The sequence below is a fragment of the Chiloscyllium plagiosum genome, chromosome 12 (assembly GCF_004010195.1).
Source record: "Chiloscyllium plagiosum isolate BGI_BamShark_2017 chromosome 12, ASM401019v2, whole genome shotgun sequence".
Classification (NCBI taxonomy): Eukaryota; Metazoa; Chordata; class Chondrichthyes; order Orectolobiformes; family Hemiscylliidae; genus Chiloscyllium; species Chiloscyllium plagiosum.
The window spans coordinates 1346104-1358980 of NC_057721.1; the positions used below are offsets into that span (position 1 = coordinate 1346104).

The 12877-nt window shown below is 49.0% G+C and overlaps 2 protein-coding genes across 2 annotated transcripts; one reads left to right on the plus strand and one right to left on the minus strand.

Moving 5' to 3' along the window:
• Nucleotides 1-337: 337 nt before the first annotated feature.
• LOC122555529 (protein DVR-1-like) lies at nucleotides 338-5988 on the minus strand. Its single transcript, XM_043701548.1, has 2 exons — nucleotides 5646-5988; nucleotides 338-1256 (listed from the first exon to the last, which is right to left on the minus strand). The coding sequence occupies exons 1-2, from the start codon at nucleotides 5758-5760 to the stop codon at nucleotides 454-456; spliced, it is 918 nt and encodes a 305-aa protein (XP_043557483.1). The 5' UTR covers nucleotides 5761-5988; the 3' UTR covers nucleotides 338-453.
• A 2249-nt stretch (nucleotides 5989-8237) lies between these two features.
• On the plus strand, nucleotides 8238-12459 carry LOC122555470 (growth/differentiation factor 3-like). Its single transcript, XM_043701497.1, has 2 exons — nucleotides 8238-9231; nucleotides 11951-12459. The coding sequence occupies exons 1-2, from the start codon at nucleotides 8940-8942 to the stop codon at nucleotides 12457-12459; spliced, it is 801 nt and encodes a 266-aa protein (XP_043557432.1). The 5' UTR covers nucleotides 8238-8939.
• Nucleotides 12460-12877: the final 418 nt, after the last annotated feature.

Genomic DNA, 12877 nt, shown 5'->3' on the forward strand with positions numbered 1-12877 from the left:
TCCAGGTCTTTATCAATATATAATTTCAGTTACATCACACTGTAAACTTTTGCTATAAATTCTGTGTCTTACAGTCTTATTCTCCACAACCACTTGACGAAGGAGCAGGGCTCTGAAAGCTAGTGCTTCCAAATAAACCTGTTGGACTATAACCTGCTGTGGATCTTTCCTGACAGTAGTTTTGTGGTCATGATGAGACTCTTAATTCCAGATATTCCACAATTAGTTCTGCTGGGCCTCGGTCAGATGAATGAGCTTTAAATATCAAAATGACTCTGCAAAGCAAGTTGGAAAACTGTCACATTTGGAGATAAAAACCAAAACCAGCTTGACACTAAAAAATATAGTTTGAAAGCAAATGTTTATTGTGGGGGAAGAAATAAATCATATAAAATAGGCTAAAAGAGGGACAACAGCAACAGAATTAAAAACAACTTTGCTTGGAGGAAGATCTCATCGGCAGCCGCACTCATCCACCACCATCTCATCATAGTGTCTCAGGACAACGTTGTCATTGTTATCGTAATAGAGCATGGAGATGGGGGAGAGTTTAATGGGGACACAGCAGGGTTGGGGAGTGTCCTCAGGGTCAGTGGCGTGCACCAGGGTTTGCAGAATGGCATGGTTGGTGCCGTTGAGGCTTTCGCTCAGTGGGTAAGGGCACTCCCCGTGGCAATAGTTGGCCATGTAGCCCTGGGGGGCAATGATCCAGTGCTGCCAGCCCACGTCCCTGAACTGGATGTGGAGCCTCCTGCGTTTGCAGACGCGGCTGAAGGCCAGGGGCAGCTGGAAGGAGCTCCTCTTCCTCCTTGACGCCCGGCATTTCTCCCGGTTCAGGCTCACCACCAGCAGTGAGGCGCGCAAGGCCAGTCCGAGACGGGCACAGGCCAGGCCCGGTACCCGCCTGCTTCCCGTCAGGGAGCTGCCCACCTCCAGGATGGCACCCGGGTTCCCGCTGTGCTGCCTCCAGGCCCTGGAGACAACAGTCAGGTCAAAGTTGAGGGAGACGCGGAGGCTCTGGAAGGACTGTGAGGAGATGAGGCTCGGACTGGAGGAGGGGCGCCCTCCCACATTCCAGAGGGACAGGGTGCAGGTTTCCCCTGCTGCCCCGGGGAGTGGGTACGGCTCTCCCGGGAAGCTCAGCTCCAGCTGGGCCAACGTCAGCTCCTCCGCCTCCTCAAGCACTGACAGGTTAAAGTAGAGCCTTCTCCGAGTGCAGAGCCACGGCTGGGATCCCAGGCCAGAGATCGGACTCCCTGACAAAAAACAAACAAACAACGATTTGCATTTATGTAGCGCCACCAACCTAATCAAGCATCCCAAGGTGCTACTTTGTAGTATTATAAAACAAAGAAAGGCATACATGGAGTTGGCAGATCAGGCGAGCTAGAGTCCATTCAAGGAAGCACATTTTCATTAGAATCTTAAAGCACAAAAGCAAAATGGAGATTCAGAGATTCCCAGAGCCTGGGGTTGAGGCAACTGAATGCAGGGGACACAAGTGACAGAGCAAATAAAACTGGGAATGCAACCAGAGGAGAGAGTTAAAGGAATGCTGATATCTCAGAGAGAAACAAACAATGCAGGGATTTGAAAAGAAGGACGAGAATTTGTTTTCAGAAAATCAAGATGTTGCTCGAGGCGGAACTGGTGTAGAGTCAGACAGCACATTAAGGCACGGGAAACATCATCTTGGATAATCTCCAGAGGATTGTATGTCAGAGAAGCGCTGGGAGTGTGTGGGAATAGCAGAGTCTCAGTTGGGTGTGAATTATAGCAGCGATTGATTGGAGGTGGGGCGACGTAATATAGGTGGGAAATGACTGGTTTCAGTGACGAGATGGGAAGTTAGCCTTGGGTCAAACATGACTCTAAGGCTGTGAACAGATATAGAACATGGAGCAGAACAGCACATTACAGGCCATTTCACCCATGATGTTGTGCCAAGCATTTATCTTAATCTAAGATCAACATAATTTGCACACCCTGCAAATTACTGCCATCCATGTGCTTGTCCAGCAGTCACTTAAATGTCCCTAATGTCTCAGACTCTACTCCCATCGCTGGCAGTGCGTTCCCCACACCCACCACTCTGTGTTAAGAACCTCTGGCATCACCCTAAACCTTCCTCCAAACACCTTTAAATTATGACCCCTTGTGACAGCTATTTCTGTCCTGGGGAAAAGTCTCTGGTATCTACTCTATCTATGCCTCTCACTACCTTGTACACCTCTATCAAGTCACCTCTCTTCCTTCTCTCCAGTGTGAAAAAGCTCTAGCTCACTCAACCTCTTAAGACAAGCCCTTGGGTCGAGGCAGCGTCCTGGTAAATCTTCTCTGTACCCTCTCTAAAGCAGCCACATCCTTCCTATAATGAGGTAACCAGAACAGGACACAATATTCCAAGCGTGATCTAACCAGGGTTTAGAGTTGCAGCAAAACCTCATGGCTCTTAAACTCAACCCCCTGTTAATAAAAGCCAAAACACCATACTCATTAATAACAACCCTATCAACTTGGGTGGCAACTTTGAGGGATCTACATATGTGGACTCCAAGATCCCACTGCTTCTCCACACTGCCAAGAATCCTGTCTTTAACCCAATGCTCAGCATTCAAATTTGACCTTTCAAAATGAATCACTTTGCACTTATCCAGGGTGAACTCCATCAGCCACTTCTCAGCCCAGCTCTGCATCCTGTCAATGTCATGTTGTAGCCTGCAACAGCCCTCAACACTGTCTACAGCAGCACCGGCCTTTGTGTCATCAGCAGACTTACCAAACCATCCTTCTATTTCTTCATCCAAGTCATTTATAAAATTTCAAAGAGCAGAGGCCCAAGAACAGCTCCCTGCGGGACACCACTGGTCACAAACTTCCAGGCCGAACACTTTCCATCCACTACCACTCGCTGTCTTCTTTCGGCCAGCCAATTCTGTATCCAGACAGCCACATTTCCCTGTATCCCATACCACCTTACTTTCTGAATAAGCCTACTGTGGGGAACCTTATCAAATGCCTTACTGAAATCCACATCCACTGCTCAAACTTCATCAACTTGTCTCGTCACATCCTCAAAGAACTCAGTGAGACTTGTGAGGTCTGACCTGCCCCTCACAAAGCCCTGCTGACTGACTATCTTTAATCAAACTATGTTTTTCCAAATAGTTACAAATCGTATCTCAGAATCCTTTCCAGTACTTAGCTTACAACAGACATAAGGCTGACTGGTCTGTAATTCCCAGGATTTCCCTATTCCCTTTCACAAACAGAGGAACAACATTCGCCTCCCTCCAATCAGCTGGTACTACCCCCATGCAGAGTGAAGATGCAAAGATCATCGCCAGAGATCATTCCTCACTTCCCTTGGATATATCTGGTCCGGGGAGAAAGTGAGGTCTGCAGATGCTGGAGATCAAAGTTGAAACTTTATTGCTGGAACAGCACAGTAGGTCAGGCAGCATCCAGGGAACAGGAGATTCGACGTTTTGGGCACAGGCCCTTCTTCATTCCTGAAGAAGGGCCTGTGCCCGAAACGTCGAATCTCCTGTTCCCTGGATGCTGCCTGACCTGCTGTGCTGTTCCAGCAATAAAGTTTCAACCCTATATCTGGTCCGGCCCTGGGGACTAGCTATCTTCATGCTTCCCTGAATTTCCACATATCCATTTTCTTAATATCAAACTGCTCAAGCCGATTAATCTGGTCTATGGTGTTCCCACCATCAATGAGGTCCCTTTCCAGTGAATACTGAAGGAAAAAAACTCATTCAGAGCCTCTCCTACCTCTTCAGACTCCAGGCACAAGTTCCCTGCACTATCCCTGATCGGCCCTACCCTCTCTCTGATCATTCTCTTATTCCTCACATAAGTGTAAAATGGTTTTAGGTTTTCCCTAGTCCTTCCCACCAAGGCTTTTTCATGCCCCCTCCTAGCTCTCCTCAGTCCATTTTATATGCAGAAGATAGAGTGGAGGACAGGGTAAGGAGTAAACAATGGACAGGGATACAGCCCAAAGAACAGTTGGACAGACAAAGGAGTTGATAACAATCTGGCTGGGAGAGTAAATAGCTGTTAATGGAGACTGTTAGTGGCTATCAATAGGTAGTGTGTAATGGCAGGGTAGCTGATAACAAGCCTGGTGTGAGAGACCGGGACCTAGGGCATGGGGCAAGTTCAGCCCTAAAATTATTCAATTTTATTTCGAATCTGGAGGGCTGCAGGGTCCCCAAGTGGAAAATGAGGTGTTATTCTTCCAGCTTGCACTGAGCTTTGCTGGAGCACTGCAGCAAACCTGAGACACAGAGGTCTTGGTCAGGGAACAAGGTGGTGTGTTAAAGTGGCAGACTGTTGGAAACTCGGGGTGTTTTGTGCAGGCAGAACACAGGAGTGCTGCGAAGTGGTCACCCAGTCTCCACTTAGTTTCCCCAGTGTAGAGAGGAGACCACATTGTGAGCATCGAATGCAGTAGACTGTGGGATTAATCTGGTCCATGGTGTTCCCACCATCAACGAGGTCCCTTTCCAGCGAATACTGAAGGAAAAAAACTCATTCAGAGCCTCTCCTACCTCTTCAGACTCCAGGCCTCAAGATCCCTGCACTATCCCTGATCGGCCCTACCCTCTCTCTGATCATTCTCTTATTCCTCACATTGAGGAATTGTGGGAAGCGCAGGTAAAGGGCTGCTTCTCCTGGAGAGTAGAGAAGAGGGAGGAGGTAAATGGAAAGGTGCAAGGGATGGGAAGATGTGGTTACAGGGGAAGGTGCCATGGGGTTTTGGAAGCAAAGGAAGAGTGGACCAGGGTGTCCTGAGAGGGAATAGTCTCTGTGGAAGGCAGACGAGAGGAGAAGGGAGGGGAATGTGTGTCTGGTGATGCTCTCTCTCTGGAGGTAGCAGAAATGGTGGCTGATGATCTTCTGGGTGTGGATGCTGGTGGGATGATAGGTAAAGACAAGATTAACCCTATTGCTGTTGTAGGAGGGAAAAGAGGAAGCTTCCAGTTTCCTGCCACTTTAAAACACATCACCCTGTTCCTTGGCCAACATGTCTGCCCCAGGCTTGCTGCAGTGTTCCAGCAAAGCTCAGTGCAAGCTGGAAGAATAACACATCATTTTCCACTTGGGGACCCTGCAGATAAGAGTTCAGTAACTTTAGGGCCTGAACTATCTCCCTGTCCTAGCCCTCTACCACCCACACCAGGCCTTGTTATCAGAGACAAAACAAACCTGTAGATGCTGGAATCCAAGGTAGACAGGCTGGATGAACACAGTAAGCCAGGCAGCATCAGGAGGTGGAGAAGTCAACATTTTAGGTGTAACCCTTCCTCAGGGCTGGGGGTGGGTGTAAGGGAAGGCCCAGATAAAGGTGGAGATTGGGGGTGGGGTGGGGGTGAGGAAAGAGGAAGGTGCAGGGTGGTGAGGTGGGGATAGGTCAACACAGGTAGAGGGTATGATTTGGTTGGTCAGTGGGAGGAATAAATAGTTGGTGGCTGGAAGGAAGGGTCGATGAACATCATGGGGGGCGGGGCAAGAGGCTGAGGAGGAAGCTTATTTGAAATTGGAGAACTCAATGTTCAGTCCTCAGAGGAGTAGCCAGACTAACTGCTCCTACCCCATCAGCCACTTCACCCTGCCTTAGGGTCACTTACCCAGATCAGGAAGATGACGGACAGTGTCTCCATCCACCCCCATCTCATCCACTTGGCACGGCTCAGCTCCAGTCGGGTCGTCCTGGGTGAGGGGCCTAGACCTCCTGTGGTACATTTTCCAGAACTGAGCTGGCACAGGCCTGGGCTCAGAGGGCTGGGGTCTGCTCCGTAAACCCAACGCTTTCAGGAAGGCCTTCTCCTGAACCAGGGGCTCCAGCAGCGGTTCCCCCAGCCCGACTGGGCAAAGGGAAGTCACAGTGACACAGAGAGAGAGAGCCAGCCCAGCGCAGCCATTGTGAGCTCCAGCACCAGGGGACTCAAGAGAAAAAGCTGGGCCCAGTCCTGTTACAAAGCAGGGTCAGACTCAATTAACCCAGTCTACTGGTGATTCATCCCCCCCCCCCGGGAGCAGCCTCACATTCTGGGGCTGAGGGGAGCAAGGAACCTTCCTGCCTTCACCATTTGGGATCCTGACTGCCTCTCCATCCCAGACTGACAGCGATAGGGTTAATCCCAGATACAGAGTCTTGACAGATTTAAAGTAACCAGAATTTTCATTTTCATTACTTCCAATCAAGTCTTTTAAGAGGGGAGGAATCAGTGGTAACATAACTTAGCTTTATAGTTTAGCAACTGAAAGAGGCCATTCAGCCCTTCAAACTAACCTATATCATTCAATTAATTAATCTATGGCCCAACCTCAGCTATCAGGTTTGGTTCTGTAATCCCTAACAACTGTATCTAATTAAAAAAATCTCCCAAATTCTGTTTCAGAATTTTCAACTACACTTTTGAAGGGAGAGTTCCATATATGCATACTCCTTGGTGTAAATGGGTAGCTCTAATTTAAGGTCATACGCCCCTCCCCTTGTTCTGGACTACCCTCCACCCCTCAAACAAAGGTAATGATTCCTCCCTACCCAACATATCAACTCCTTCAATTATCTTAATTAGTTAACAACAAGAATGTATAAGCCTCGTCTGTAGAGCCAGTTTTCAGAACTTAACCCTTTAACAGCCTGAATAGGGGAAGATGATGGCCTGGTGGTGTTATTCTGGGGAGAAAGTGAGGACTGCAGATGCTGGAGATCAGAGCTGAAAAATGTGTTGCTGGAAAAGCGCAGCAGGTCAGGCAGCATCCAAGGAGCAGGAGAATCGACGTTACAGGCATAAACCCTTCTTCAGGAATGAGGAGGGCATGCCAAGCAGGCTAAGATAAAAGGCAGGGAGGAGGGACTAGGGGGAGGGGCATTGGGAATACGATAGGTGGAAGGAGGTGAGGGTGAGGATGATAAGGCGTCGTGTTGCCATGGTCTGGCGATGGGAGGAGGCCAAGGACCTGCATGTCTTTGGTGGAGTGGGAGGGGGAATTAAAGTGTTATTCTGGGGACCCAGGTTCAAACCTTACTGCAGCACATGGAATTTGAATTCAACTTTTAAAAAATCTGGAACTAACAGACTAATGATTGTTGGATGATTATTGGGAAAACTCATCTGGTTCCTTTAGGCAAAGGAAATCTGCCATCCTTACCTGGTTTGGCCTACATGTGACTCCAGACCACAGCAACATGGTTGACTCTGAAACTGCCTCTGGGGAAATAGGGATGGGCAATAAATTCTACTTAGGCAGCGATGCCCTCAACACGCGGACGAATAAAGAAGAAAAGATTATCACGCTCGTGAATATCAAGCTATGCAGTCCTCCCTCTGAGGTCCATTCTTACATTTATTGTGTAGCATTGAGTTCTGTATTGGTGATGTGGTGACCTTTAGACACATGTACCACTTTCCACTCCTTTGTATCCAGCCCCTTTGAGGTGAAACGTGATGTTCCATTATTCTAAATCATGAAGGGGGCCTGGGCACAGTCAGCAGGGAGAAGCATTCCCTGTGGGGCTAGGATAGAGAACTAGGGGGAACCGAGTAAAAGCAAAAGTAGCAATGAAGGTATAATCTCATTGGATGGTGGAGCAGACTCTGTGGGCTGAATGGTGAAAGTGAGGACTGCAGATGCTGGAGATCAGAGTCAAGAGTGTGGTGCTGGAAAAGCACAGCAGGTCAGGCGGCATCCAAGGAGCAGGAAAATCGACGTTTCGGGCAAAAGCCCTTCCTGATGAACAGCTTATGCCCGAAAAGTCGATTTACCTGCTCCTCGGATCTGCCTGACCTGCTGTGCTTTTCCAGCACCATACCCTATGGGCTGAATGGTCTACCTTTGTTCCTACATCTTATGAGACATAAGGGAAACACCTTTTTTGTGCAGCAAGTGGATAGGGTCAGGAGTACACTACCTGATCGTGTGGTGGAGGCAGGTTTTGATTTGATTTATTATTATTCCGTGTACCGAAGTACACGGTGAAAAGTGCTGTCTTATATGCTTTACAGGCAGAATGTACTCTACACATACATCAGGGTAACAGAACAAAGTGCAGGTTACAATGTCACAGCTGCAGAGAAGCTGCAGAGAGAGATCAATACTAAAGAAGTCCATTCAAATTTTGATAACAATGGTTCAATGGAAACCTTCAAATGGGAGCAGGATCATTAGCTCAAGTGAGGTTAAATGCAGGGCTATGCAGGGAGTATTGCTTGTGCAGAGGGCCAGTACAGAGGCAGAGGGCCAAGTGGCTTTTTTCTGGATTGCAATCCAATCCTGTTAGCTTTAATGATTTTTTGTTTTGTATTGTTCAGTAACTTTGAGTGCTTTTTGTGTCTAAAACTCTCTGTGCCTCCCAAATTCTCACTGCTTAAAGAAAGACTGCTCATTCTTGAGTTGAAAGGCTGACTCGCTATTTGGCCTAACAGCTGGATGCCTGTCCCTGCAGACTACCAGGAATACACACTTCAGTCTGGGAGACTCCACAAAGCTGTCTGAGTTGAAGGGGAGAGCTTATGATGTTAACATGAAGTCCAGCAGTGTCTGTCTGGGATGGAGAGGGAGCTCCTTTCAGATGCAAACACCATTATTCAGCTCCTTTGAAGAGCCACTGAGCACTCACCATAGGTGAGAATTGATGAACGTTGGCAGCTTATTCAAACCCAGGGACACCAGCAGTCAGGATCCCAAATGGTGAAGGCAGGAAGGTTCCTTGCTCCCCTCAGCCCCAGAATGTGAGGCTGCTTCCGGGGGAGGGGGAGGGGGGGCTCCCTGTTGAAATGTTAATTACAGACAGATAGATAGATATATATAGAGAGAGAGAGAGCTTGAATCACCAGTTGACTGGGTTAATTGAGTCTGACCCTGCTTTGTAACAGGACTGGGCCCAGCTTTTTCTCCTGGTGCTGGAGCTAACAATGGCTGCGCTGGGCTGGCTCTCTCTCTGTGTCACTGTGATTTCCCTTTGCCCAGTCGGGCTGGGGGAACCGCTGCTGGAGCCCCTGGTTCAGGAGAAGGCCTTCCTGAAAGCGTTGGGTTTACGGAGCAGACCCCAGCCCTCTGAGCCCAGGCCTGTGCCAGCTCAGTTCTGGAAAATGTACCACAGGAGGTCTAGGCCCCTCACCCAGGACGACCCGACTGGAGCTGAGCCGTGCCGAGTGGATGAGATGGGGGTGGATGGAGACACTGTCCGTCATCTTCCCGATCTGGGTAAGTGACCCTAAGGCAGGGTGAAGTGGCTGAGGGGGTGAATTCAGGGAGTTGGGGGTTTGGTAGGAGCAGCCTGGCTAACTACTCCTTCCTGTTAGAATTTGGTACTCACAGCCAAGTGGAATGAGTGAGGGAAATATTACCGACAGGGTTTTGAGGGAAAGCTCGATCAGGGGGATGTGTGGATAAGGATTTGCTGGCAGGTTGAGAGGAAACAAAGTTGGGAGGAAGCTGGAGCAGGGAATAACCACTGGCAGTGATTCGGAGAGCAGCAGGGTCTTGTGTCTGTGGTAAACACTGTATCCCCTCCCTGTCATACTGTCGGAGTGACAGCAAATACCCGAGAAGGAGCTGTACTGCTCCCTGTCCTGTTGAAGAATGTGATGCTCGGTTATCACTTTTGGCTGGGTATCAATGATTAGTGAATGTATTTGAGCCTCTATTATTATTACAACTCGTCCTTAATTGGGAGGCCCAACCTGCCTTTCCTTGGTGGGGGTGGAGTGGGCGGTCAGTCAGGGAGTCCCCCGTTTCCTTTGGGAGGGGTGTGGTGTGGCTCAGTCTGAATTCCTGAAGCAAGTGGTGTCTGTGTGGGCGTGGCGCTACCTGGGAGGACTGGGCTCATTCTGAGGTTGTGTTACCTGGAAGTGAAGGATGAGGGGGGGGGGGGGTGCATGGTGAGGGTTGGGGGACATTGATGTCAAGGTCAGTATGCCCCCCATGGTGGCAGGATCAGCCTGAGGTCAGTATGCCCCCCATGGGGTAGGATCAGTGTGCCCCCATTTGGGCACGGTCAGTGTTGCCCCATGTAGGTGGGATCTGTATGCCTACTCCGGAGACAGTTTTGACCTGCGCCATTCGCTGGTCGTGCAGATGTTTTAAGGGTCCTAGGTTCGATTCCAGCCTCGGGCGACAGTCTGTGTGGAGTTTCTACATTCTCCCCGTGTTTGCGTGGGTTTCCTCCGGGTGCTCCGGTTTCCTCCCACAATCCAAAGATGTGCAGTTCAGGTGAATTGGCCATGCTAAATTGCCCATAGTGTTAGGTGCATTAGTCAGAGGGAAATGGGTCTGGCTGGGTTACTCTTCGGAGGGTTGGTGTGGACTGGTTGGGCTGAAGGGCCTGTTTCCACACTGGACGGCACGGTGGCAAAGTGGTTAGCACTGCTGCCTCACAGCGCCAGAGACCCGGGTTCAATTCCCGCCTCAGGCGACTGACTGTGTGGACGTTTGCACGTTTTCCCCGTGTCTGCGTGGGTTTCCTCCAGGTGCTCCGGTTTCCTCCCACAGTCACAAAGATGTGCAGGTCAGGTGAATTGGCTGTGCTAAATTGCCCGTAGTGTTAGGTAAGGGGTAAATGTAGGGGTATGGGTGGGTTTCGCTTCGGCGGGTCGGTGTGGACTTGTTGGGCCGAAGGGCCTGTTTCCACACTGTAATGTAATCTAATCTAAATAATCTAATCTAATCACACTGTAGGGAGTCTAATCTAATCTAATCTAATTTGGGAACACATCTCTTCAGCTATTGTCCCTCTCACCGCAGGAAAAACAACTCTTGGCCTGACCAATCATTCAAACTATTCCCCTCCACCCCACCATCTCCCATTTGCCTCCTGAATCCTTCCCTGGGCCTTCATGTTTACATCTCTCTGATGACACTGACAGGTCCTGGCACTATCTCATCACCACCGCCTCTCAGACTGCATGTCTTTTCACAGCCTTAGTGTCACATTTGACCCCAAGACTAACTTCCAATCTCCTCACTGAAACCAGTAATTTCCACCCCGTTGCCCCGCCTCAGATCATTTGCTGCTCTAATTCTCATCCAACCCCAGACTCAGTTATTCCCACACACTCCTGGCGCCTCTCTGACACACAATCCTCTGGAAACTTGAGGTTATCCAAAATGCTGTTTAGGGCGGCACGGTGGCTCAGTGGTTAGCACTGCTACCTCACAGCGCTAGGGACCCGGGTTCGATTCCCACTTTGGGTGACTGTCTGTGTGGAGTTTGCACATTCTCCCCGTGTCTGCGTGGGTTTCCTCCGGGTGCTCCGGTTTCCTCCCATAAATCCAAAGATGTGCAGGTTAGGTGAATTGGCCATGCTAAATTGCCCTTAGTGTTAGGTACGTTAATCAGGGGTAAATGGGTCTGGATGGGTTGCTCTTTGGAGGGTTGGCGTGGATTTGTTGGGCCGAAGGGCCTGTTTCCACACCATAGCAAATCTAATCCAATCTGTGCCTTAATTTGCAGCCAGTCTGAACCCTTATCATCCCTGTGCTGTCTGACCTACACAGCTCCTGCTCAAGCAACATCTTGATTTTTAAAAAAAACTCTCATCCTGTTTTTCAACTCCCTCGAGGCCTTACCCCACCTATCTCTGTACTGTATTCTCCTCCAATTCCATGACCCCCTGAGATATCAGCATTCCTCAAACACTGACCTCTGGTTGCATTCCCAGTTTTATTTGCTCTGTCACTTGTGTCCCCTGCATTCAGTTGCCTCAACTCCAGGCTCTGGGAATCTCTGAATCTCCATTTTGCTTTTGTGCCTTAAGATTCTAATGAAAATGTGCTTCCTTGAATGGACTCTAGCTTGCCTGATCTGCCAACTCCATGTATGCCTTTCTTTGTTTTATAATACTACGAAGTAGCACCTTGGGATGCTTGATTAGGTTGGTGGCGCTACATAAATGCAAATCGTTGTTTGTTTGTTTTTTGTCAGGGAGTCCGATCTCTGGCCTGGGATCCCAGCCATGGCTCTGCACTCGGAGAAGGCTCTACTTTAACCTGTCAGTGCTTGAGGAGGCGGAGGAGCTGACGTTGGCCCAGCTGGAGCTGAGCTTCCCGGGAGAGCCGTACCCACTCCCCGGGGCAGCAGGGGAAACCTGCACCCTGTCCCTCTGGAATGTGGGAGGGCGTCCCCCCTCCTCCAGTCCGAGCCTCATCTCCTCACAGTCCTTCCAGAGCCTCCGCGTCTCCCTCAACTTTGACCTGACCGTTGTCAGCATCTGTGGGTCCAGTGACTCTGCTTTTGGACCCAAAAACGTTAACTCTGCTTTGTCTATTTGTCACGTTACCATTCAGTTACACACAGAGGTCAACCGGAAAAGAGTGGCAACCCCATCAATGCTGGATGACTCTTGGTTGAAGGGTGAGCTTGAGATGGTTAAGAATTGGGAACTACTAACATGGAAATATGGTCAGTGTCACAATAAGAGCATCAATTTATAATTGCTGATTTTAAACAGCTGAGTTAAAGTAATATAACCATATTTAATAGTTTCATGGAAACACATATATATTAATATGTTCAGCCTGAGCAAAATTGGGGTGCTTCCCTGAAGCGACTGACTGTCAACAACCATGAAGATGTGTGCCTGAATCTGACCAACATTCTAGCCTGGAACAAATACATACCTGCCTCCAACAGGTACACCTTTCAGATTTTGTTGAAGAGGCTGCAAGCCTTGAAAAGAGTAAAAGTTTAAAATCCAAAATAAATTTGCCTTATAGCCTGAGAAATTGATTGTGGAATAATTATCTGCACAAGATCCTCAATATTTCAAAAGTTCCCATTACAATATCGGATGCCATAGATAAACTGATTTCCCTGGTATTCAGCAGTGTTTTGAGTAAAATGTAGAAAATA